Below are 27,358 nucleotides of genomic sequence, written 5' to 3'. Positions count from 1 at the left end.
TGGATAGACACTGTGTGGAATTCTTAACCTGTACATGTTAAATGCATACTTGGAGAGTAAAGAAGTAGACATAGATCCTTTCTGATTCAGTTAACCTTCTCCCAGAGTTTCTTCTACAATGTATATGACACTGGCAGATTTTTTGGGTTGTGCTGAGCCCAGGCAGAGCAAGTTGATGCCTGCTCCACAGGCTGCCTATATCAACTGTGCTGCTTTCAGGTGTGCTCTGCTGGCAGTGTCTCTGTTACCAGCATGGCTGCCAGCAGAAGGCTGAAGCCATAGGATGTTGAAACTATGGATTAAGGTAGAGGAATGTTCTCTACTCTTAGGTGAGCAAGGCAAGGAAAGGAGAATGAAGTCTGTTTTTCTTGTTCTGACCCACATCTCGAGAGCTTGAGAGACCTTTCTGATTCAGTAGCAAGCAGTCTGGTAGTTTGAAATCTCTGTGTTTGATTTGCTAAAGGTAACATAAACAAGAGAGATTTATCATTATTAGCATCAGCAAATGAAGCATTTGTATGCTTTCACTCCAAGTTAGTACCTTGCAAACACTCCTCCAAGACAAAGGAGACAAAAACTTTCACGTACTCTCTGATGTTATGAACATTTTCTACCTTAATTGAGCAATGCAAGACCAGGCCCATATGGAACAGGAGGAAAGAGGGAAATGCCCAAGAGCCTCCCATAAATGTTGGTAGATGTGATTTTATGTACTGAGCTGAGGAACTGATATGAAATGAAATGCCTGCATCCGATAGAGTTCTGTCTACCTGAAGTTCCTATCAGCTGCCATCCTTTGTGCTGTATGAGGGTGTGCACCCACTAATGTGCTATTTGTACCCCCTCTCCTTGATGCCTCCTGCATTTGCCTGGGGCCACCTGATGATGAGTCCTGCATCAGAGAGTTCCCCCCATGCTAGCAGGAACCTTGTCCCTCACTAAGTGTTGGAGAACACTGGAAGGCTGATACTCTTAAGCTGGCATCCAGAGCTCAGGCATGTTGGCCCTGCGAGAGCACAGCTTGTTCTCTGACTGATGTGTCCCCATGTCCCCCACCTGGCCCATCTTTTTTGGGTTATTGGGAGACAAAAGAAGCAGCAGGTGGGGCTTAGGGTGATGCAGGGCTGGGGCTGGGCCTCATGGGCTGTTCTGTGCTGCTGCCTCCTGCTCATTCACTGCACCTGGCAGTGATTGAGTCCTCCTCCAGCTGCTCCTCTGTTTCTAATTAACAGCAGAAGGTTCCAGACCATAAGTAACTGCTCCTGCAGATTTCTGGATCCTTCTGTCCTATCGTGGTGGGGTCAGGGCTGCCCTGTTGGTCAATTACCAGGATAGAGCAGCTGGCATTCAGGGACACTGTGACTTGCTGGCTCCTCTCTGAGGGATGGAATCACCCATCCCTGGTGGTGCAGGGAACGTTGCCTTACAGCACCTTTTGTGGCTTTTTACATCAGTGAAAAGCCACAGCAGTAGGTAAGATGGCTGGAAACCTGTGGTAGCAACAGGCAAAAATAGAGGGGATGGCAACAGGAGACAAACCCATGTGCAAAGATAACTGTGTGTTGTGTGAGACAGAGCTGCAGTCCTGCTCCATGGTCATGGAAACCAGCCCCTGGCCATCTCCTGCCCAAGTTAAATAGCAACTTTGGTAGCAATGTGTATTTTTGCTTTGGGATGACTTGCTGTCTCTCAAGTTGCTATTTGACTTTGGTTTAAAAAAAATGATTGGGTGCTTTCTGCAAGCACAAACCAAAGCATGCAGCTTTGGGTGGTTACCAGGACTAAGGCTGCCTGTGTAATTACATCGCCTATATTTAATCTGTGGCAGATCCCTTAAATTTTAGGTGCGCAATCAATAGCTTCTGCTGTGAGGCTTGGCCACTGTGTGCATCCCCTCCTCTGCTTGAGGTGCACAAAGTCAAGTCAGTACGCTTGGAGGGTGAGTGGATGTTCCCATCCATCCATAACCCATAGAGAGCGCAGAGGTCCGTGTGCGTGTGCATTACATTCAAGACAGCTGCTCAGACTCTATTTGTTTTACGAAGGGTTTGCTCTGGATTCATTGTAGCTCCCTTTAAACAATCCGAAATCCCCCCCCTTCCCGGGTTCAGGAGAATAAATATGCACGGCTTGTAATTCTGTTGCAGCTCTCGCTCCCAGCTGATAGGGTGACGTGCAGTTCGGAGGCTCGCAGATTGGCTTTTTGATTTGGCTTCTTGCTGCAGTTGTGCAAACCTCGGCGTCTCGCGGCAAACGGGCTGAGCGCTGCTCTGCTGCGCGGTGCGGGGAGCTTGGACGCGCCGGGGAAGCCCGGCACGTTCATTGCCATCTGGGGTACAGCCCATTTTCTCCCCTCCCTCTTCGACCCTCGTCCATCTCCATCCTCCTCCCCCTTCCCTCGCCGTGCCCGGAGCTGAAGACCGAGGCTGGTGGATTTACCGACGTCTCCCGTCCCCCCACCCCTTTTCCAGATGCACCTCCCCGCTCACCCTGACAGCTGCACAAGAGAGCCCAGGTTCCGTAGCGAGCACGGCAACTTGGAATGACATGCGGAGGAGCAGCAGCCCCGCACACACGCACGGCGGTGGTACCCACGAGATGCAGTGAGCTCCGTTAGGAACCGGAAGGATTTATCCCAGTGGAGCCCCCCCCCCCCTTACCCCCCCCGTCACCTCTCAAAAACTCAGGAAAGCCGCCAGAAGGGGTAAGTAAGCGATGCTCCCCGGGGAAGGGGAGACTGGCGGCCAAGCGCCCCGCCGCCGAGGGGGCTGTGGGAACGCCGGGCTGTGGGCTCGGGGAACCTCTGCGGGCTCCCTCTGGGGGGGGGGGGGGGTGGCGGCGCCGCTTGTGAGGGTTGGGGGGAGCGCCGTGCCCGCGGCGGCCGCTGCAGCCTTTGTGCCGGGGGGGCCGGGAAGCGGCGGGGCACAGCGGGAGCCTCGGCCGGGATCCTTCCCGGGGGTGCCGCGGCACGGCCCGCAGGGATGCCGGTAGCCGGGTGGGGGGGGCTCTGCCTGGAGCTGCGCCTCTCATGCAGTGCTATAAATTTATTTCCTTTTGATTTTTTTGGTTCTTATGTTCATTTTTTCTTTTTCTTTATGATTGTAATTATTCCTGCGGGGTGGGGTACTGGGCCATCCCTGCCGCACGCCGGGGGCACCGGGGCTGCCGTCCCGGGCAGCTGTCGCGCTCTGTCCGTCGGTGCCGCTTGTTTACCCCCGGTGTCAAATATAGCTGCTGCGCCAGGCGCTGCCCTAAATAGGGCACGGGGCCGCCTGCGGGGCCCCCGCAGCCCCCGGCGCGCGCACACACACACACACATGCATGCAAACTGCCCTGGATGGTGGGCGATTTCTTGCTCTTTCTCCTGCCCAGCATCTCTTCAAGCTTTATTGTTTTCACCTGTGTCTGAAGTATTGCCCTAAGTGGGAGACAAAACCATTGCAAGCGATTTTGGCTTTTATTTTAAATATATTTAAATGTTAGGATATAGCCATTTTCCTCCTCTCTCAGGTGGAAATGTAGAGAAGTGGTTGGCTTTCTTGGCTCCTTTGGGCATTCATGGGCTCATTTTGGGGACTTCACCTGAGAACTATGCTCTAAATCCAAGGGGAGATGCTGGAAGAATGTATGCACCATATATGCATCCTCCTCTCTGTGTGCATATATGTGTATTAATTTCTCACATTACTTTATAGCACAAGAGGGTGATTTTACTTGAGCCTATTTCTGGAGAGAAGGGAGCTGGAGGATGGAGATCCCAGCTTGGCAGCCCCATTCAGCTCACAGTGCTCACCTGCTCTCCATGGCAGCATGGCAGAAGCTGCTGGGACACATGGGCCTTGAAAGCATTCTGCTTTGGTGCAGCGGGAAGAGGCATCACTCCCACGTGGCACAGATGTTCCTAGGGAGTCCCCAGTGCTGCTCCATCCACTGCTGTTGCAGGCAGTTGTGTGCCCTGATGATGGTTTAGCTAGGAAAGTGATTTGCTTTTGGTGCTTGCAGTCAGGCTTCTGTGGTCAGCTGGAACGAGACTTGTTTCCTGAGCAGGAGTAGCAGTGTTGGAAAGGAGCACGTCCTGCTGCTACCAAGGGCTGACTGGGGCAGAGCAGAAGAAATGTGGGGACCCTTGGTTCTGCTGCTGGCTCTCAGTGTGATGGTGGCTACCTGAGCCACCCTCCTGCTGTGAACAGAGGGGTGCAGTGCCAGCTGGGATGGGGGCAGGAGGGATGGACATGGATAGCCCTAGGTAATAGGTGCAGTTGAGCTGCCTGTTTGTTTTGTTTTTTTCCCAAGCCATATGTGACTCCTATTCTAGTAAATCAGTGGTTCCAGAATGTGGAAGGTATGATATACTGTGGTATTACCACTGTGGAGTCCTGTGTGGGCACAGTGGAAGTGCAGGTGGGCTCCCAGTCTCTGTGGCAAGACTCCGGCATGCTGCTGGGCACAGCTGCATCATCCCCTGGGGCTCGTTTGTACAAAGTAGCTAACAGTATTTAGCCTATATGGGAATTTGGTGAGGAAGAGTTTGCTACAGCTAATGGATAACAGAACGTGAAAAGGGAGGCAGATGTGGAGCCATCCCACAGCACCTGTCCCTTGCAGAGAAGTTGCCCCTTCCTCAGCAAACCACCACCAGAGGAGCCAGCTGAGGGATTCCAGCAGGGATTCCAGGTGTGGCAGCCAGGTGGGGGCAGCCCTTCCCGTGTCCAGGTCAGTGCAGGAGCAGCTCTATGCCCTGTACAAGGCTGCAGAGGGCATTGCTGGAGCCTGTGCTGACCTAATGCTGCATCGCACCTGACCCAGCACTTCCCTTGGTCTTAGAGGGTCCCTTCTGCCATAGTATCATCCATCCCCAGGGATGGGGAGAGCCATAACTGAGTGTGTCAGCATTTTCTGATAGAGACTGAGTTGAGATGTATTCTCTCCACAATATCTTAAAGTAAAGCACTGTACAGATAAATGGCCTGTCTGTCAGGGTTTTGTTTGCTTGTTTTAAACAAACAGCATCCTTCTCCTCCCCTAAGCTTCCCCAATGACCAAACAGTGTTGACAAATAGTTCCTTGTTCTTTGTTGCTGTCATGTTTCTGATGCCTTTCATGTGCTTCAACAGTTAAAAAGATGGCTTTGGTTGTCTGCCAGGTACCTTTTTTTTAATCAGGTGGGAATCTATAATTCTGTATTAAAGAAAAAAAAAAATCAAGGAAATTATATTACACAGACAAATATATATATATATGTATATCTTGATACGGGAAAAGAATCTCTGTAGCCAGGAAATTGATGGCTGTGATACCCTGACTGCCATCGCCTACCGTGCTTGGGTGTTGTGGCACAGATTAGCGCTATTGTTCATTTAATGTTTGATAACAGTAACTCCTAGAGGCATCAGCCCAGTTGGGAGCCCATGTTTCTGTGTGCTGTACAGATATCTAATAAAAGCTAAGCTCTGTCCTGGGGAGCTCTGTGCATTGAGACACACAAGATCCCAAGCTGCTCTTGGGATGCAACTAAAGCACTCTGTGCAGCTGAGTTCGTGGTCTGACATTTGCTGAGGTCAGTGATGTGGGGTTTGCAGAAGTAGGTGAGCTTACTATCCCTATGTACCTCCAAGGTGGAATCTGGGAACCACCATGAGCCTGCAGCAGTGTGAAGGGGCTGCTGCAGAAGAGGCAAAGCATAGGTGGTAGCTGGCTTCCCTTCTGTTTTCTTTATCTTAATGCTTGAAACTGGAAACTCTGGGTGATGACCATCACGTATATGCACAAAGCTGAGCATGATGATTCCCTCCCACACTCAGGATTTTGCAGAAATAACAAGGCATCAAGCAGCAGTGATATGTCAGGCTAGGCTGAAGGTACAACCAGTGCCAGGCCCATCTACCAGTGCTGCAATGAGGAGATCCAGGTAGCACTGTCTTATGGTACAGCATCACAGAGTAATTAGTTCACCCATAAGAAGCATTTATAAACAGGTGACCATCATGGCCCTGGGCTCCTTCGACTCTCAATTTTCTGGCAATTCTGTCTCTAAATCCGCTTGCTGGAACCTTTGATCACACGGCTGAGCTGTCACTGATGTCCCTGACAGTTGACATCATGGCAGAGAGGAGAGCTTAGGGCTCTTAACATTTCCTTTATGATGGCTTGTTTTCTAACTAAACACTCCAATGAGGATTTTCCATCGTAATAAAACAGGGAGCTTTTCCAGAGCACTTAGATTTAGGAAGAAGCCTCTGTTTCCATTCAGCATTTCCTTTCACTAGCAGATTATTTCAGGGCTGCAAAGCTGGACTTGCTCTATTTGCTTCTTTTGCATACTCTGCTGTCTTTTTACCTAAGCCTCCTAACTCAGGACAGCAGCAGAGACAGCCAGGTCAAGAGCAATCAGAAATACTAAATATCCTGTGCTTCTGGGCATGTTTTGCAACCAGGGATGTGTCAAAGAGCTTTAGAAACTATAGCATACGAGACCGCATTGCCGCTGCTTTCATCATCACCCGCTCCTAGCCTGGTACTTGGAGGCTGTCTCAAAGTAAACAGCAGCAGTATCCAGCAGCAAAGCAGAAGAGGGTTTTAATCAAAAGAGGTGGTAGCGGTGCAGGATGTACGTGTGAGAAGGAACTTCTTAGATCTCACTGGCGAGGCTGTGTTGAAGGTGACGCGTGCAGGAGTGAACTTGGGCCTCTGGTGCTGATGATGCATGGTGCCAGCTTGTTTGTATTCTGGTGCATTGGTGGAAGCCAGCTTACTTCCCAGGGTTGGAGCAGGGACAACACGAGGGCTAGCACGTGTCCACATCTCATTCTGCTGTCTTGATGTGCTCTTGCTCCCTTTGTGAAGAGAAGTGGTAGCAGGGAATCTGTTGTCAGGATCTAGGCAGGATATGAAACCTACCTGTGGGCTCTGAGTGCCCCTGCTATAGCTCCCCACATCCACTACATTACCCAAGCGGCGATGCTCTGTGTGGAGAAGCCATCGTCCTTCCCTCTCTGCAGTTTGCTATCAGGAGCATTTGTTTGAGGGTCTCTAAGGCCTAGGTGTCTTGGTTTTCCACCTTGATGTGTCTGTTCGTAGGTGAGAAATAATATATTATGTGGAGTTGAAAGTTCACCTCCATCATCTTCCATGATTTTCGTTGAGTTTATGTTGTGACCCTTGGATGTGTGTGTTGGCTGAAAAAGATGAACATGGAAGCCTTTGTGTAGCAAAACAAGCCTGATAAGTGGTCCAGCAGATGCTGAAGGGGGAGACCTGTCCCTGCCTGTACAGCTGATGCCTCAGCCGTTTGTCATTTTTATATTGACTTCTACAGACTTCCCACCTGCTACTGTTCCATCCCCTACAGACAATGGGCACAGCAGAGCATGAGCAGGTGTTGCGTTCAGCTTCCTTTACTGCCCAATCATTTCCTGGTCATTATTCATGGCACAGCCATGCAGACTGTTAGGCTAACAAAAGGACAAGAAATAGTGCAGAGTGGGAGCAGATGACTGGACATGGAAAATGTTCAGCTTGGCTTAAGAAGCCCTGCTTCCACCTGTATTGCCCGAAGCAGTAAAGGCTTGGAGTGGGTTCAGCCTTGAAGTCTACTCTTGATGAGATGGATAGTCCTGAATGCAAATCAGTTGCGAAGAACCTAAGAGTGATGGGGTCTGCAAAGTACTTGATAAGCTATTAAGAGACACAGGGAAAAAAAGAAAATGAAAAAAAAAAAAAAAAGACAAAGGAATTTTTAATATAAAATCTTCCCAAGAACATGTACAGGGGTTGATCTAGATTGAAAAATAAAACCAAATACAAGGAATGCAGGCCAAGCTATTTCTCAGATGCAACATGCCAAATAGACCTCTTCAAGAAGAGAATAAAATAATAACTTCCCCTCTGCTCTCAATTCTTTGAAGTCCCTTGAAAGCTTTGCACTAGTGCTCAGCACTTCATCAGCAACGATCTCACCATGCTGAAGCCTCCAGACTGCATTCCCTGGCAGTAGAAATGGGAGCAGCACTGCTTGTTTTATTAGGTTTGCACCCACAAAACCCACCTGTAGGGGTGGACTGGCCCCCTCTCCTCCACACAAGGCAGCAGTGGGCTGGTTGTCTGCTCCCTGTGCTCATGAAATGAGCTGCCATTAATTAGACAGTATGGCCTGAGAGCCCTGGGTGAGCTGCCTGCCTCAGAGCTAGCCGTGAACCTGATATGTAGACTCAAGTACCAGAGTGAGATGGAGGTCCCAGTGTTGCTGTCTTGAGGGTACAGTGCAAGCTGGATCTCTTTGCATGAGTTTTTCACTTGTGAAGGATCCCAGTGAGGAATAACTGCATGCTTCTGCTTTTGTTTTGGCAGTCCCCAGACAGGAATGGGTCTTTCAGAATGTGTTGCATACAGGGAAAGCATAGGGAATGCATCTGGTATTAGATGTGATGGAGAATTCTCCTGCCTGAGCATCCTGGGAAAGGGTGCAGGAGAAGTTGCCCTCACTTAAATTACCACCTGCTCTGACTCTTCAACATCATTTTTTTTGCTTCCATTTTAACCTTACAGAGTAGTTTCAGGTTCACTTCTTCTAGTAAATGTTTCCTCTTCCCTAACTTAAATAATCTATCTCCCCAAACCTGACCTGACAGATGTTTCCCCTGCAGTGACCCTGCGCACACAGTGCACTTCATGAAACCCTGGCTTCCATGGGGAAATGCAGCACCAGCAGTGACCCTGCTGCTGTCCCAGCTAAAAATAAGCCTGTCCCTTCTGGCAGTGTTGGGGTTTGCTTTTAAGTAGGTAGGCAGTTTTATCCATTGGCTGCAATGTGCTCTTATACTAGGCAGAAGGCAGAACTTCACCTTCAGAGCATGACAGAGCTGCCTCCCTCTGGGGAATCACTCCAGGACTGAAGGTGAGAAGATGCTCAGCTGCACTTGGTGCACTTCTGTCAGCCAAATGGCTGCCAGCCTGCTTGTTGCTTGCCTAGATCTTCTCCTTGCTGCCTCATACACCCCAGTGAGTCACAGTCACCTCTCTTTCGCTGCCCCTTTCCCACTGCTTTTCCTACTGAAGTATATGGAATTATTCATGATACTCCATTTGTCCCAGCTCACAGAATCAAAAGTGGTTTGGGTTGAAAGGGACTTTAAAGGCCACCTTGCCGTGAGCATGGACACTTTGCACTAGATCAGAGTGCCTGGCCTTGAACTCCCCCAGGGGTGGGGCATCCACATCACACAACAACTCCATGCCTTCCCTAGACCTCTAACGGCACCCCTCACACATCCAGTCCTCCATTTATTCTGTGTGTAGCCTTCTGTCTGTCTCATGGGCCCATAGGGACTTGGCTGCTGGGTTGAAGAGAGAGCATTTGGGCCAGTTAGAACAGAGACACTCAGTTAAGAAGAGCCTTTCCAGCTTTGGCTGTACAAGCACATTAGTAAGTTTCATGAAAACGGGAAAACGAGTGTTTGGAATGTGTTCTGGAGCAGGAGGAGAGCTGCATCCCACCTGGTGAACCTATGGATATTTTAAGTATTTACATGCATATCTAGTTTTCCTTTGAGCCTTCCAGTGCTTCTTCATTTATTTATTGAATTTCACAAATCACATAAATGCTTATCATGAGTATACAGTACTTGCTATGTAAAACACGACTGAGTCTGGGAGCTCTCTGGTGGTACCCTTGGGCTTCTTTTGGCCTGGTTGACTGTCCCTCTAGCCATCACTCTAGCCAAAGCCTATTTTCCAAGAGATGCTGAGGAAGAGGCACGGGTGCAATGACAGAGCTGAGAAATGTGGTTGGTCATGCAGGACTCTGGGAACTTCCTATACTTGTTGCTTCTGGGAGCCTGAAGAGGTGGCATGATTGTAATTTTCACATACCTATGTAGGAACCAATGCTTTCATGTTGATCCTTCATTTGAAGGGATGAAGGAGGGACAATTCCTGTGACTGGAAGCTGCAGCTTGATGTTTTTAAATTGAGAGTAGGGTTATGCTTCATAACACTGGATGTGATGAAGCAGTGAAACAGTTTAATTAGTGGTGCCAATCTTGTAGTGCTGAAGTTGAAATGGGTTGCTTCTTGCTTGGCTGGTTGCTGGGTATTCATGGGGTCAGAGGAGGGGGGCATGAAGTATTCCACCTGCACCTGTGTGGACAGTGGAGGATGAAGACAACAGGCAGAGGACAGGTTACTGAAGAGTGAGGATCCTGTTAGGACACAGGGCTCAAATTCATTGGAAAACCATTGTTATTCATTTGTGTGCTCATTTTTCTCCCACAGCAAAATAGATTCATTTAAAGTCTTTGCTTGGCTTTAAGAGTGACTGTTCTGTTTTTTTCTGGAGGGGCTGTCATCAGTGACTAGAGGGACAGCTGGCTTCAGGATACTGCTGAGGAGGGGCTTTCTGGCCTGAGGGGTCAAGGGGTGGGCTGTGTGGAGTAATGGGAAAATGCAGACTGCTAATTTTTGCTTTAGCTGTTGCTCAAGCCAGTTCTCCGTGCGTACTTCCAGTAAGTGAGGTACCCTGCCATTTTCTTGCCTTAACCTTGTCTTATAAGAGATTTGGACTTCAAAGCAACTAGAGCACATCTCTGTTCTAATCTTGTCTCTACAGAAATTGATGGAAGGGTAAGTTCTGCAGTGCCTGAAGTAGGCTCTGAGCTCTTCAGTAAAACTGCAGGAGATATGGAACTGACAGTATCAATAAAAAAGGCTGTGCTCCTTGATGGCAAGGCTGAGGCCAACCTCTCTGCCCCAGTGGCTTAAATGACCCATGCAGAGGGAGGTTGTGTGTGCAGAACATGCGATTCAAGCACTAGCAAGTCACTAGCATTAGTGACTCCTGACATTGTACTTCCAGGGTGAGGCACTTCAGGAAGCTGATCCAAAGTGACACTGAGCACATGGTAGAGAAGAGACCTTCTTTGCTGAGAGTTGAGGATGAGGAAAGAGATTTTTCTCCTTCCCTTTCTCTCCTTTCCATGCCTTTGGCTGATGTGGTCATCGCTCATGACTCAGCTGCTCCTATTGGCAGAACTAGTTGTAGCAAACCTGGGGCCAGCACAGAGGGAAGGCAGGAACCAGGGGGTTGGTGAGAAGTGTGTTTGTTATGGAGAAAGCAGGAAGGTCCCTCCAGCTGCTGAGTGTGATGTGAATTACAGAGAGGAAGTAGATTAAGCTTTCCTACTGGGGAATTATGCTATATGCAGTGATGCCAGAACTCTGGCAGTTCTTCTTGGGTTCATGGGAACTATGCTGTGTTATACCAGAGAACAACTAGCCCAAGAACCCTCTCTCTCTTCTGTCTTACCAACCTTCATCCAGCTGTGTGTAGGTTGACAGGACTAGAAAGACAAAAAAGTGAATTGACTTTTCACGAAAGGGGACTGTTGGGAAAGAAAGTGACCAAAGTAGTGCTTGGAATACAATGAAAGTGGTACTTCTCCCACTTTGAAGATCAACAACGCTACAACTGACGTGTACTGTGCTAGGAAATTCTTCTGATAGACACTGTCATTCATCCAAGTTTCTATGTGTTCTTTGCTAATATCTCGGTTCAGATCTGTTGAGTGCTGGGTATTCGGGTCTTGTCTCTAAAAGCAAGTTAAGAAACGGTGAGGGGGGATCATCCTTGTCAGATAAGGTGCTTTGTTGTGTGCCCCCAGCATGGTATCTATATCATTTCTTCTTTGTGACAGCAGGAAATCTTGAGGTTGTTGGAATCTTCTGGAAGAATCAAGCTACATGCATGGCTTACCCCTATACCTTTCATATGTGGGACCTGTTCAGTGTCCTTGTCAGGAGCCAAAGGAAAAAAAGAAACCTCATGTATTACTTTGGAGAAAACAGCAGTGTCCTCTTATTGTAATCTGTTTGGGTTTCTGTGGGAATGTTAAATCACATCTAGGTGGCGAGTGGAAAATTCATTAATTCAGTGGGGTCACGGTGTCCAAGTAGGTTTAAAGAGATGCTCCATTAGACTTCTAACTATCCTGTAAAATCTGATCTTTTGGGATTCCCTCTGGAGGTGTGGCATGCTGATATCCTGTTTGGGCCAGAGGAGGAAGGTAGCTCTGTTGTAAAAGTAGAAAGGGAAAGGCAGATATTCAAAATGACCAGCTCTAGGCTGCAAGTCTGTTGTCTACCCTTGACAGAACAGAGTGGGACAGACAGCCAGGCAGGGCAGACCAGCAGGTGAAATGCAGACCAAAAGGTGAATAAACCTGTGCAGTAATGCCATAGCAAAGAACAAATCTCTGCGCTATAGAGATCAGAATGACATGTGGGTTTGTGCAGCACATAAGGAAAAACATTAGAAGGTGAGGGAGAAAGAAATGAAGGTGGGGCAGTGGATAGCCTGGAGACTGCTGCCACTTACTGTAATTGATGTAACGGCTCAGCTTCCACTGTTTGTTGTCCATGTGATCTCTGCAATTACCATATGGTAAATATGACTTGAGTCTCTAGCAAATAATGGAGCTAATATTAAGAAAGAATATGTAAACAGCTAGTGCGTAAATGAACAAAGAACAGCAAACAGCCTGGACTTGAAAAGAATGAATTAATCATGCTAGATGTGAGGTTATGGGTGTTGGGTTGTTTTTTTTAAGCAGATGCAGAATTAACAGATGAAGACTGAAGGATTAAGATGTCTAAATTGTCAATAAAAGATATATGGGGATACGTGTCAGTAAAAGCTGAGGGTGCTGTGTGAAATCCTACTTGAGAACTGCATTCAAATGGATGAATTTACAGGCTTTGGCACCTTCCGAGTGAAGTGGGAGGTATTTTGAGGATAACCCGTATCAGTGTGTTTTTCACATCCCCTGCTGCGATCAGATCTGCAGAGGCAGTGAGTGTGTTACAGTGCATTTCGCTTCTCTCAGCTGGAGACCTGACTTTTGGGTTGAAACTCTGGAAACGTCACTGCCCTCCCTTGTGTGCCAGCCAGCATGGCAGTCCTCATGCAAGCACTGGGTGTGCAGGAACAGGTGGAGAGAACCTCAGGGGTGGGCAAGGAAGGTGGACAAGGAAGGCAGCTTGTATGCATCACTCTGGATTTAAGCTTCGTAAAATTCCAGCTCCTCTTGAAAACCTGTAGTTTTGGAAACCAGCGGATGATCTGCTGCTGGCTTTGGTCAGAGTAGGCACTCCCAGATATTAGGCTGCTGCTGACCATCTTGAAGGAACCGGGAGCAGAACAAGATATATACGAAAGGGCTGCCTGGGCTAATTTATAAAGATTAAAATAAATTTGTGTGCTGCGGCCAAAGAATAACTGTGGAGGAGAACAGCTATTTACAAGTATTTGAAGCATGTAAATCTCAGGCAGGGAGGAGAATGGTTGAGAGTGCTCCAAGGACACGATAATGAGAACTAGCAGCATAAATTTCCTTAATTTCATCCTAAATGTAAGGAAGACATCTAAAACCTCTGAGATAAATTACATCGTGGCACAGCGTCTTTGGGGAGCTGTGGAAGTGCCATCACTTGGGTAATTTAAAACTGGGATGGACAAAGTGCTGGGAAATAGCGTTCATGAGGGGAACAATGCAGCAGTGGCCCCAGAGGAACGGGCCAGACAACTCTTCTGGTTCTAATTTGACTGATGCTGTGAAGTCCGTAGTAATTGGGCTAAGCAGGAGCCTTTCCCATCTACAGTTTCTGTGCCTGTTGCACAGAGGACTGTAGAAGTCTTCAGCTTAATGTGACAAACGCTGAACTTCTCATTCTTCACTGCTGTGGTGAAGATGGTTTCTGAAACTTGGCCTTCTCTCCCTCCCAGCTCCTCATTGGCTTCCACCCCTTCTCCCACCGCTCTGCTTACGATGCTTCTGCCTCCATTCATTTTTTCCTCTCTGAGCCCTGAGCTGAGACTTTCTGAAAAGAACTGCGGAAGACTCATAATTTCTTTTGCATTTAATGTGGAAATTTTGGTTAAAATGTACTTCAGACCAAGCATCAGAAACATTCATTTTTCCCTTTCTTTGGGGAGATGTTGAGGAAGGAAGGAGGCCACTTTAGGAGGCTTGGAGTGGTGCATGGACAGGCACCAGTGTGGCTGCCCAGCACCAGCCCCAGGGTTCCTTCCCTGCTGCTCAGTGCTGCAAACCCAGCACATCACCTGGCTTGTTCCATTTGCCTCGTGTGAGTGTTTTCTGCTAGAAAACTTCTTGAGATGTATTTTTCTTAACTAATTCTGCATCTTAAGAGTGAAATAAGAAGGGGAAAAACTGTTACCATCATCATTACAAGTTAGCACACCTCTGTGTACAAAATAACTACTGGCTCCACAGCACAAATGTGCTGTTGACAACAAATCCTAGAGTCTTTAATTGTAGCTACTGCAGGCCTGTCACCAGAATGCTAAACAAATGTCACAAGTTGCCACTGTCATCCTTCCTGTAGGCTGCTGTGAGCCACCAGGTGATAAGTTGCACTCTGATGGTGGTGCCTGAACCAGCAGTATAATATGTCCACGGAGCAGGAGCAGTAAATAACATGCCATGTGTGCTGCCACAGGCACTACATAAAATGTCTTTTACTGATGAGAAGTTTTCCTCGCACCTCTAGAATCATTTTTTTTCCCTTCACCCTTCCCCAAATGATCTTTGCTGCTCTTTGTAACCCAGCAAGACGGAGCAGTGAAAACTGCCTTCAAAGCTGTGGCTCTGAAGGAAGCTGTGCTAGACCTTGCCATGAAGAAGGGCTGGGTCAGCATGTGATGCAGTGAAGGGCTTCCTTCAGTGCCTCCTCACGTGCTTTTGCACTGGGTGTAACTCATAGTGCTGGGTGAGTGGCTGCCTGCCTAGCGGTGCTTGGGCACCTGGCTCTGGGAGCTCCAGGCTTTGCAGCACGTGTCTCAGCTGAGCAAGACAGCTGTAATTTTTCAGCTGGGGCAAGAGCGAGGAAGTAAAATGACCAGCCAGTCAAGTGCAGGCTGTGCTATATGGGAAGGGCACAATTAAATGTGGGCATCTTTATGGGCTGGCTATTTATGGCACTGCTTCTCCAGGAGCATCACAGATACTAAAATACAGAAGAAACAACATAGAGCAGTTCCTAGGGTGAACTGAGCGTTTGGAGATTGCTCTAGCTGGCCATGGACTTGTGATTCATTTAGGCCATCCTCTGGGATCACCTAATATAACTGGATCCTGTCACTGCAGCACTTCTATAGGGAATTATTACACTTCAGTTGTGTCAATTGACATCCCATTAGAATGGAAGAAACCACTCAAATTAGTAGAGGCTCCAGCTTGTCCGTATCAAAGACTTGCTACAAGGTCTAGATATTTTTTTTTTTTACAGTAGCTATATGCCTAATCTTGAGAAGAAAAAATGGCTTTGGACACATAGTGGGGGGTTATTCTGTAAGCCTAATTGCAATTTCAGGTGCGTTTCTTGTGGAACACAAAGCAACAAGCAGCCATAACTTTTCTATAGAGCCAAACTCTGGAGTCGTGTCATGGTCTAAGCATGACTTATGGTGCTTTTTCCCTCGTATAATACAGGTGCTGCAGCAGTAGGGAGCTGAACTACCCATTTCTGTACAATATTCTATGTAAAGAAAACTTAGAGTTGTTAGCTGTGTTTCTATCTGGTAGATGCATGCCATCAGTGCGATCACTTAAGGCCTCACATGTTTCTGGGAATTTGCCTTTGTCTGACACAGTGGATCTAATTACACTGCTGGATTGCGGATAAATCTTAATTTACACTTTGGGTGCTGTTGTAGTGATGAGCAAAGGACTAGATGGCACTTGAATAATGATGACTGAAAAATACACTGTGCTTTGTGTTAAATACTTTTTATGGCTTTATTTTGGTGAACGAAAGAGTGCAAATCAGGAACAATACTTATGTGAAAAATTTGTGTTCTTTGGCAGAAAGGCTATAATTTCCTTTTTTGCTGATGCTTATTAAAATCTTATGCTCAGTCGAAAAGCTTTTACGTGCTTTGGACTGAAGAACGTGAGGAAATTTTTAATATTGCTGCCCATCTGTGTTATTAAGATGAACCACATTTCTGTCTCCTCCAACTTGGGAGAGGGACTGTAAGATAAGATGGATAGCAGTACCACATCCGCTCTGCTCTGGGGCAGATGCTTGTCAAGCAGACAAAGCCCTTGATCCTGAGATGTCTGTGTCTGGACCTAGAGCATCACCCACGCCTGAGTGGGGCTCAGCCAGCACTAGTATCTGATCTGCACTGTTTCCTGTCTAGGCTGGAGCCAGGGGGAGAGAGGATGTGTGGCCCCAGATGTGCTCCATGTGCCTCATATATCTGGGAGTGGGAGGGAGGTGCCAGGCAACCTAATAGTATTTGCAGGTCAGTTTCAAAGGCTCTAGTTTTTATGATAGTTTAGAAGGAGACTAAATTAGAAATGAGTAGGAACTTAAAGCTTTGCCTTTGATTTTATATTTACTGAGCAGTGATCTTGGGAATGTGGTAAGTGGAAGGTTACTCCCTGTTACCTTGCCTCTTGATTTGATTTCTTGTCGTGAATGCTTCCTTTTGAAAATATTTTTGCCTAAAGAGTTTTGTAAGGAGATGTATACCTAATACTGAAGCACAGGGGATCAATCAATACAGCCTTCCCAGCTCCCTTGCCTTCCCATAGGTCTGCAGCAGAAAAACCACCGGTCTTCTGAAACCTAGCCGTTATAAAAGATGTAAGGAGCCTGATAGTTGTCCAAAGTCATTTTCTATTGCAAGCTTAATAGTGACAAGCATGGTCCATGCTTCCTTCTGGACTGTCTCCAAAAGTATTTCAAGATCTGATCTTTGTATTTATGGGTTTTATTTATGGATTTACAGATCACACAGCCATTGTCAGCTCTTGTGGAAGGAGTTTCCCCTGCTAAAATAACTTGCACATCTTCCCAGAACCTTCTTACTGAACACCAACTCCTTCTGCTGTGCTGGTCTTTTCAGCATTTTGCCTCTCTTGTCACTGACGGGATACTTTCAGAACTTATCCTATCAGATAGGGGACAATCCACTAAGAACCACTGCCCTTATTTGCATGTATTCAGTGAATTAATAATAATAAGGCTAAGATCTGTGGAAGAAAATGATGTTTGATGGCAAAGAGATAGCAGAAATCAGCAGAATCATGATCTCAGTGGTATAAAGCCAAAGATCAGCTGGTGCCAACTGACTTTTCATTGCTGATGATGCAGCCTTCTGTTTGCATCCTGCAGGAGCTGGGCCATGGTGCATCTGGAATTTCATTTCTGCACCAGATGTGGATGGGCTTTGTTGAGCTGGAGCTGGAGGAGTGACACCATGCCAGCTCCTGGGTGGCAAGCTGTGTCTCTGGAGTGTGCTGGCAGCCCACCCCAAGGCCCCATCCTCAGAGGGAGTGCTCTCACTGCAGCTAGCCCTGCTAAGATCAGCGCTGCTGCAGGGCCAGAGATAGGGAGAGCTGTGTCTGCTTCCTTCTGGGGAGGCTACAGCTACACAGGTCCATGGCTGTGGTGTTGAGGCTGGTTGTAGGAGGTGCACGTGGGGCCGACTTGCATCTTGTGTAAGCAGCCTTGCTGACCCAGAGCTACAAAGTGAGTTTTGAGTCTTCCATCCTCTGACCGCTGAATGGTAAAATTGTTTCCTCAATATTTTATTAACAGCTGTTTTAAAATTTAATAGTTTTATTCTGCACTTTTGCACCAGTTCCCAAGTGTGGAGAGGAGGAGTAAGAATGCTTTCCTGTGCTTTTCAAATGGGTTGGTTTAACTCTGTTTGTGTTAATGAATGCATATTAAGATCTTATTAAGCAGTTTGTCCATGGGCAAAGTTTGTGTTGATCTCACCGGGGAGCTTTGTCTGCATCAAAGAATTGCAAGATCAGGTCATAATTTCAGAAAATGATTGTGACCTCTGCTTAATGTTAAAGTGTTTGTCAAGGCAAGCGAAAAGCAAAGGAAGGACATGCTCCCAAATTCTGACATTTTAGTCTACAACCAATAGCCTGAGTTTGGCTGTCCAGAAGCATACACAGTGGCTGCCCTGACAGAGGTTGTTTATGAAATAATAATAATTCGAGGAATAACAATAGAATTGGGCTGTGCTTAAGATCAAATATGAAATTAAAGAAGGACTGGGAAGCTCCTGGAGTGACTAGCATGACTGGTGACAAGAACCGTCCCAGCGTTGTGTGGGGTTGACAAACGGTATCAATGACACAAGGTGGCTGTACCACCTCGTGGTGGTGGCAGCAATTGGTTTCAGTTTAGTCATTGTACTATTCCTAGACAGGGCTCTGAATTTATGTAATAATTCAACTCTGAAGTCATTTTTGAAACCAAATTTAGGTGCTTGAGTCACGTAGATGGCTCTGAAATGATTCCTGTCTTTCTGTTAGCTGTTTCTCCATGGCTGATCCTGGAGGACACTGCTGTTCAGTTAACGAGACTCTGGAAACTAGAAGAGTCAAGAGGCTGGTGGATATCTGCCAGCAATTGCAGCACAGAAATGGATGAGCTGATGTGCCTGGGGTGTACCAGAGCTGTTGTGTGCATGTACCTTGCGCCAGAGGCACCTGGAACTTGTCATCTTGATGAGGATGTGCATGCCTCTTCCTTGCAGCATAGGGCTGGGTTTGCTGTTCTTTGTGTCTCTGTCCCTTTCTAAGGAATTCCCCTGAGTCTGGTAAAATACCCTGCAGAGAGGGAGGGAAAACAAAATGAGAGATGGAAGTGTCAAACTGAACCAAAGTTGCACAGGCTGGCTGGGTAGCTTAGTCTTCCCTGCAAGAAGGATGGTGATGAGATAGAGGGGCTGGGGCTGCACCCCCCACCCTAGGCTGTGGTTTCCCCAAACCCTGGGGGCTGGGCTGGGATGAAAAGGAAGATAAGTAGGCATTTGAAAGAGAAGATAAGTAGACTAATATGGGAGAATCTGTCTCTTCTGAATTAGACTAGGTAACATGAAGAAGTGTATTATTTTTTCATATCAAGGGTGTCAGATATGGATTTGTGATCCTGATACTGCGTAATCAATTCTTTCCCCTCTGCTGTGCTCTGTCAGGGATGGTTTTGCTCATTTGCAGTTCTTGTTCACGCTTTCTTTTCTGTTTTGCTTGTCTTTATAGATTTTTGTCTGAAAGTTGAGAACACTTTTGTTGATACTGGGAAGATAGCACTCACTTTTGGGAAGATGTGAGCAACACAACATGATGATAAAATAGCCATTTGAGATGTGTTTCTTAATGTTGATAATGTTAAAATGTTGCCTGGAATCCATACAGTGCAAGGAAAAGGCTGGACCTCCACAAGGACTTAGGGACCAGTTCACCCCTTTGAACTCTCTCCATCCCAAGGTTAGGTATTTGCTCTGAACTGACTGTTCGGACACCCCCTCTAGAGCATGGCGAGAGACGGTAAAGGACAAAATCCTTTCTGGATATGTGCATCTTAAATAGTTCTTTTGGATCAGATCATCCCCAGGAAGTGACTGTCTTCTTCCTCTAACTACAAAGAGAGCCTAGGCGACTTAATTTAATTTACTGCCCAAGATTTAGATAGTTACAGTAGGGGAAATGAATCCCCATCCTACTGATTTAGCAGTACAAACCTCAATGAATGTTAGTGGGAGTTGACGCTCTTGAACCTTCCAAGTGCTTTGGATAATGCTGTTATTAAGTTTGATGTTTCCTGTGAGATACTTGGCTGGACTCACAAATGTGGCTTTTCAGCTAAGCCTGAGACCAAGTTCTTCCTTGTGTAAAGGGAGAGGAGTAGTGTGTGAAGGGCTGAAATTCCACATTCAACTGGTACAAGTCCTACAGTGATGCAGTCTGTAAGTAACACTATTGTGAAGTGATACACCAAACCTATGTGATGCAACATTTGGCTTCCTTGTTTCCTTTTAGAAGATATTTGAAAATGCATTAATTTCTTGGGGATAGCAGAAGGAATCTTTGTAGGTACAATTTACTGTATCTTAAGTCTCTTTCTAACAATAGTGTTTTTGTAGGTTTTCTTGCCCTTTTAAAAGCAGGATTACTGATACAAAATGTGACCCTCCAGATCACAGTAGCAAAGCTAGTGAAAAATGACCTTTAGAGCCTTGCCAAGCACAGTAGTCTGCTCTGTTTTCCTGCTGACATCTTTACCTCCTGATGTGGAGGCTCTGTGCCTCAGAAGCTTAGGGGAGCCCTGGGACCATTCTGGACATTCTGCAGTCTGTCACATGGTTCTGGCCGGGGGGATGTTTGGCCACCAAGGTACTCCATAACTGAATAAAGTCCTACAAATGGACTTAATTTAGAGATTGCTCACTGGCCTTAAATTATGCACCTTTTATTCTAGTGATTTCTTGACTTGTCTTATCCTCTTGGAGGTGAGACAGGGTGGCCTTCACGTTAGGTTTCTCATGTTGAGCTGAAGCACAGCGTTCTGGGGAACATGGTGGCATCATTAGGAGAGTGACAGCTGAGCTAGCAGTATTCCTATGGCATATGCTGTAGGTCAGTTGTGGGCTCTTGCATAGTTTCCCTCTGAGCTAGTTTTCTAGCGATTCATCTTCATCTGCTGGGCATGTAAATGCTGCACTTTCTTACAGTCCCTGCTAAGTCTTCCTCAAAGTGACAGACAACCTTTGCATCTCTACCAGTACTCTTCCATGGTGAGATACTCAAGTGCATTTGGATAAATGTTACGTCTTCCTTTTCTCTCATGCTTCCCTCCCCCCTCTCTGTTTTGTTTGTTTCAGGTTCTCGGCCTTTTTGGATCTACACAGTGGAAGTTGCATCTTGTGTATGGCGTGGTTAAGCTTGCAGCCTCTCACCTCGGCCTTCCTCCATTTTGGGCTGGTTACTTTTGTGCTGTTTTTGCATGGTTTGCAGGTGGATGCTGGCCTGACGGGAGACTCAACCAGTTCAGTACAAAACAGCTCGTGTTCAGGATCTTTTGACTGCAAGGAAGGTGTTATCCTGCCAATATGGTACCCAGAAAACCCATCCCTTGGGGACAAAATTGCCCGTGTTATTGTATACTTTGTAGCACTGATCTACATGTTCCTTGGAGTCTCCATCATTGCAGATCGTTTCATGGCATCTATAGAGGTCATTACATCACAAGAGAAAGAAATCACGATTAAGAAACCCAATGGAGAGACCACAACAACCACCATTCGGATTTGGAATGAAACTGTTTCCAACTTGACCCTCATGGCTCTGGGCTCCTCCGCTCCAGAGATCCTTCTGTCTCTGATAGAAGTGTGTGGGCATGGATTCGTGGCTGGAGACCTGGGGCCGTCTACAATTGTTGGCAGTGCTGCCTTCAATATGTTTATCATAATTGCCATCTGTGTCTACGTGATCCCTGATGGGGAAACCAGAAAGATAAAGCACCTGAGAGTTTTCTTTGTCACAGCTGCATGGAGCATCTTTGCTTACATCTGGTTGTACATGATCCTTGCTGTCTTCTCTCCAGGTGTGGTGCAGGTCTGGGAAGGTCTGCTCACGCTTTTCTTCTTTCCACTTTGTGTTCTTCTGGCTTGGATAGCAGATAGACGCCTGCTTTTCTATAAGTATATGCACAAAAAGTACCGTACTGACAAGCACAGGGGCATTATCATAGAATCAGAAGGTGATCACCCTAAGGGAATTGAGATGGATGGCAAGATGATGAACTCACACTTTCTGGATGGAAACTTAGTGACTGTGGAGGGGAAAGAGGTAGATGAATCTCGCAAAGAAATGATCCGGATCCTTAAGGATCTGAAGCAAAAACACCCAGAAAAGGATTTGGACCAGCTGGTAGAAATGGCCAATTACTATGCCTTGTCACATCAGCAGAAGAGCAGAGCCTTTTATCGCATTCAGGCTACCAGAATGATGACAGGAGCTGGCAATATCCTGAAGAAGCATGCAGCTGAGCAAGCCAAGAAGAGCACTAGCTTGCACGAGGTGCGGCCGGATGAGCCTGAGGAATTCATCTCCAAAATTTATTTTGACCCGTGCTCCTATCAGTGTCTTGAGAACTGTGGTGCTGTTCTCCTGACGGTGGTGCGGAAAGGAGGGGACGTGTCCAAGACGATCTATGTGGACTATAAAACTGAGGATGGCTCTGCCAATGCTGGTGCTGACTATGAGTTCACAGAGGGGACTGTTGTCTTGAAATCAGGGGAGACCCAGAAGGACTTTGCAGTGGGAATTATTGATGACGACATCTTTGAGGAGGATGAACATTTCTTTGTGCGGCTCAGTAACCTCCGTGTGGTGGACAGTGAGGAACCTCCAGAGCTCGGTAACTCCCCATACCCAAAGGCCATACTGGCTTCTCCTTGTGTGGCCACAGTGACTATCCTGGATGATGACCATGCTGGCATCTTCACGTTTGAGTGTGATGTTATACATGTCAGTGAGAGCATTGGTGTGATGGAAGTCAAAGTCCTAAGGACATCAGGTGCTCGGGGTACAGTCATAGTGCCATTTAGGACAGTAGAAGGGACAGCAAAAGGAGGTGGAGAAGACTTTGAAGATGCTTATGGAGAGCTGGAGTTTAAGAATGATGAAACTGTGTAAGTACCCTATTCATTCTTGTTCCTCAGTCTAGTTTTGGTGTTTAACCCCCCATTTTGCCTCTGTTACAGGTGAATGCTGACAAGGGACAGGCTCCTTTCCTCAGCTTTCCTTCAGTTTCCCTACTTACCTCTTTCAGGCAAGAACCGACAGCAGGATTTAAGATCTCAAAGTCTTTTGTCCCTTCCCTCTTGGGAATAACAAAGTGATTCTTAGAAATATTGCAAGGGACAGGAGGAAAATATTTCATTTTATGAGATCCTATGCTCAAGCTATGGGTTAATGGTGAGTTCAGGTAGAGAGAGGAGAAAAAGGGGGAGCTTTTAACTGGCTGGGCAGATATGGGAAAGCCTCCTTTTGGAAAAAAAAACAAAAACAAACATAGAGAGTGGACAAATTTCTTGATATCCCCAAAGGAAAATTTTACAGCAGTTATTCCCATGCAATCAAGAGCTGCTCAGTACAAATGGGGCTTTATTTTCAAATGAACAACACATTATACCTACATCCTTAGGCTTCCTGTGCAACTTGCAGGTCTGTGTGGCATCTAATTCAAAGCACAGCCACAGCTGCAAGCTGTTCTGCTAGACTTGTGGAACCCTTACAGCATTTATGTCCCCTTGGTCTACCCATATTCCCCATGTCACCTTCTCTATGATCTCTCTGTCTGTTTTCTTGCTACCTGTGGTTTTTCTCCTCGTAAAGTACCATGGCAATTGGCAGTAATGGACTAAAGCACTGCAGCTCACAGCCTGTCCATGTGGCTCTATGACCCAGTGTTTTCATACAGAATTAAGAAAGGAAGCAAAATAGTCTGCACCAGTCCTGTTAATTCAGCTCTTTTATTGCGTACAAAGTAGTTGATACGAAGCTAGGAAGCAATAAAGACCAGAGAGGCGATAATGTCTAATTGCTTTAAGTACCTGCTGTTAACATTAGTGGGGAATGAGAAAAATCCCTTAGCTGAGCAGGGAGAGGGAGGGGGTGTGAACCTAGTGCTAAAACTCCCTAGTGTTAAGTACCTAGGTTCCTCTTGTTAACGCCTAATCACTTGAGCCATCAAAAGAATTGTACAGACTTGCAACTGGCACCAGAGAAAGGAAATCTTTGTACGAAGTCTCCCTATACAGTATCACAAAGGATGTAAATGTTATGGAATAGGGATGCCCTAATTCAGAAGCACCTTCTGCCTTAGCCTGCTAAAACACTTAATCCAGCTAATGTACGTGGTCCTCATGCTTGATTGTAAGCACGTGTTCTTCCCTATTAAAAGAACAGAAGTTCCCGGTTGGCTGGATTCAGCCACAGGCAGAGAAGGGGAAGGATCAGCTGTGAAACTGGCCTTTTTGGGGAGATGGGCCAGGTTAGCTAGTTTCTCCAGAGAAAGCAAGGAAGAATGCCAACTGTGTGGATGCAGTCTTCTGTGAGACTACCTACAATGTAATATCTACTACCACACTTCACCCAGATCTTGAAGAAAAGGGGCTTTAAGATCCATCAGTGAGAGGCTAATAAATTTGGTGTACCAGAGAATAATCCCAAATGCTCCATTTACCTTCCTGCTAGTAGAAAACTTGTTTGTCCTAGAAAACTCAGAGCATACCCACATAGTTGTTCCCTTGCATTAAAACAATTACATTCATCAGGGCTACATACATCCCTGTAGTACAGACTAATGATGAGGAAGGTAGTTCAGAAAACTGATGTGCTCTGGGTGCTTAATATATGGCCCAGAGAAGATGCCCCAGATCATGGGTTGGACCTTTGTGTGGTCAAAACAATGTCCTTACCTAACACATGATGTGGCTTTCACTTCTGTGTCAGAAGGCTGCTGGGAACAGATTCCATTTCACAGGGAAGCCCTTCTTTCCATTAGGGGCTAATGGAGAGAAATTTATTTTGAAGTTAAAATTAATGTAACTTCTACGTGATTGGCAACCCTGCCCACAGTGGGGGGGGATTGAAACTAGATGATTATTATGTTCCCTTTCAACCCAGGCCATTCTGTGATTCTATGATTAAATCAAATTAATAAACAAGGAGATGAGGCTTGTCAGCCTAACCACATAGTCCAGCAAGCTGCCTTTATTCATTCCTGGGTTTTATTTTAACTATCTAGGTTTTCCAGGAATGGAGTTTTGGACTGTAAACACGTGAGAGTAGTTTTGGTAATCGCCCCTTGGACTTAATCTCAGTGAATGTAATTTGGGTGCTGTACATTGCCAGTTCTTTGCCAATGTGCAGGCAGCTACAATACTACTTCTCCAGCAAATGCTATCTACCTTGGGTCATCCCTAGTTTAGGGGGATGCTGTGGGCAATTCTGCAGGTTCAGAGGGCAATGTTCAAGTGTCTGCTGACTGCATGGTGCAATACAAGGCTGTATGAAGACACTGGGTCACCAAACAGTTTGAGTTTTGCCTGGCTGGATGCTTTAGAGCCTCCATCTTAAATGTCTTGCCACTGAGGGGAATCTACCACAAGGTGTCCCTGTGTGCTGAAGGGGAAACTGGGGGGTCCACAAAACCCTGGGTAGAAGAGAAGGGAAACAATGCTAAGGATGAGTGGATAGAAGGTAATGAAAGATTTGTGCTTCCTATTTCAGCCTGCTGGTCAGACCCTTTCTTAGGAAGGGTGAAATTTGAACATTGTCCTTTTCCTTGAGGAAGTCACTTGTAACAGCTTTTTGGCTCAAGAAGGAAGCACATGAATTGGCAGCCTCATGCAAACATGTAAGATAGTGTTGAGTTTTACTGTGACTATCCATGTATGCTACTGCCACAAAGAAATGCTCATTGGTGTATGCCAGAAGAGGGCAAAAGCCGCAGATCACACTTAGCTCATTCTCTGATGGGAAATAAGAACCCTCAGATTGCATTCTGCAGTAGCAGGCTATCTGTAAGTAGATCTTAGGTCAGCCTTCTTAAGTGCAGCAATGCCTAAATTAATCTGCAGGACACTGGATTACACAGCATCTTTGAGATCAAACTTTTGGAGGGCCACCACTTATCAAATCCTGAGGGCAAGTGGTGGCTACAGTGAGCGCTCTCCCTTAAAACAAAATGGAGAAGGGGTCTTCCCTTAAGTCTGTCAGGTGAAGTTAACTATTATTGGACTTGTCCTTAAGAGGCTTTCCCTGAGGTGTATGGGACTGAAAAAAGCTGAGTTGCTGTATGAATTACAGATAAGAGGGAATTGGATCCTGCCGCCGGCTCTTGCTTTCTGCCTCTGTGATTCTTTCTAGATTAACAAGGTCAAAGTTTCCTTACTTACGTTTGGGTGGGAGCACAGAGCAAGTGTGCTGAGATGAGGAGACTCAGAACAATTCCATCGTTACTGAAACATGCAATGTGTGCGTATGAATGTGTATGGATGTTGGACAGCTATAAATCAAATCATATGATCTTGAATTCTGTCATCTGGTGAGAGGAGACTTGATCAGGTTTTGAATGCTTGATTCTGCTGCTGCTTTTTCATTACCCTTGTGATTTCTGAGGCTCAGATATGACCTGAACAGCTGGAGGAGACTCTTAGTTCACTTGTTGACTAAAAGGAGGTTTTTGAGGAAGCAAGCCCAAAACTTAGATTTTTTACAAGGTGACCAAACATTTTTTCTATTATATAGTATTGTGTGGAAATAAGTTGGGTTCTTGGACGTGTGAAAATATAGAAAGGTGTATGACCATGCTGCTCTATCATGTCCAAGCAATACAGAAATCATTAAGAGATTAAGAGCCAGCAGCAAAAAGTGAATTGGATTTTAAAGGATTTTCTTTCTGCATAATAAAGGAAACTCTGAGTAAGTAAGGAAAGAAAATTAAAATTAAGTTATATTGCTTTGAATTGGTTCCTCTGTTTAAAACTGTTTAAAGTGATGTGAAAAATTGTCTATGTCTTGCTTTAGAAATTTTCAGAAAATGTAGAAGTTACAAGGAGCTAACTAATATGTCAGCTGGAAGGCAAATTCTGCTCTGGCCATGTCATTTGCTGCAGTTAAGGTTTAGACCGAGAGATCTACTTTATTGCTTGCCCATGTTACTGGTTGCTTAATTATGTGTAGGATCTGTGGTCTAGTGGAAGTGTAGCTGTCTGCCCTGAGACTGTTTTCTCTGAGTGCGGTGTTAAACTGGTATTAAATGTCTTGTGAAGACAATGTGCAAAGTCAGCACGGCTGGTCTTTGGTACAGTCATTTACATACGTGTGTTAAACTTGCAGTAATGAAAGTGGTAGAGATAAATGTATTTAGGACATCCTGATAGGCAGTGACGTTTTGTTTGATTTTGGCCTTTATGATTTGGGGATAAAGTTGTAAGTTTATACATCTCCTTTCCTTGCCTGCTTCCTCCCAGAGAAAACCTTGGGCTGGCTCTGAATGCGATTCTCAGCTTGTTGGTCCTCCAAAACTGTCTCAAAGCACAAGGCAATGGAAAACCACGTGCATTTTCTCCTTTTTGGAGGCATTTGCTAAAAGGGGCATTCATGGGATGTGTTTGTGCGTATGTACATAAGGGCCAGAGCTGTGCGAGAGACAGGTTGGTACTGGGTCCTAGGGATGGTGGCTAATAACTGCCCCAGGCAGCCACCATGTGCTGATTCTGCTTTCTGTTCTCCATGCTGTGCCACCATGTTTGTTGGGAAGGTCGGTTGTTGTTCCTTTGCCTCCTTTTCCTCTCCTGCCCAGCCACGTTCGGACTCAGGGCTGCCTTTGCTATCACCTCTTGCTCGTAGCCCTGATGAGGTGGATGTTAGCTTCCCCTTGGATCTGGTGGAGATAATAGTAGGGAAAGGTGAATGGCAGTTTTCTGTGTGAAGGATGTCATACTGAGGTTGGGCACAAT

At 46.2% G+C, this 27,358-nt stretch overlaps 1 protein-coding gene across 5 annotated transcripts in view; it reads left to right on the top strand.

Moving 5' to 3' along the window:
- The first annotated feature begins 2,235 nt into the window (after positions 1–2,235).
- The window catches only part of SLC8A3 (solute carrier family 8 member A3), a 100,607-nt gene continuing 75,484 nt past the window's right edge, over positions 2,236–27,358 (top strand). For 2 of the 5 annotated variants that reach the window (XM_072337312.1, XM_072337311.1), the window contains exons 1-2: positions 2,236–2,704; positions 20,708–22,519. In XM_072337312.1, the coding sequence (XP_072193413.1) occupies positions 20,754–22,519 (1,766 nt within the window). In that variant the 5' untranslated portion in view covers positions 2,236–2,704; positions 20,708–20,753. The remainder of the gene's footprint in view (positions 2,705–20,707; positions 22,520–27,358) is intronic. The other 3 variants (XM_072337314.1, XM_072337313.1, XM_072337310.1) reach the window with 2 other exon arrangements.

Source organism: Excalfactoria chinensis, chromosome 5 (genome assembly GCF_039878825.1).
Source record: "Excalfactoria chinensis isolate bCotChi1 chromosome 5, bCotChi1.hap2, whole genome shotgun sequence".
NCBI lineage: Eukaryota > Metazoa > Chordata > Aves > Galliformes > Phasianidae > Excalfactoria > Excalfactoria chinensis.
This window is presented reverse-complemented; position numbering and strand designations above follow the sequence as displayed.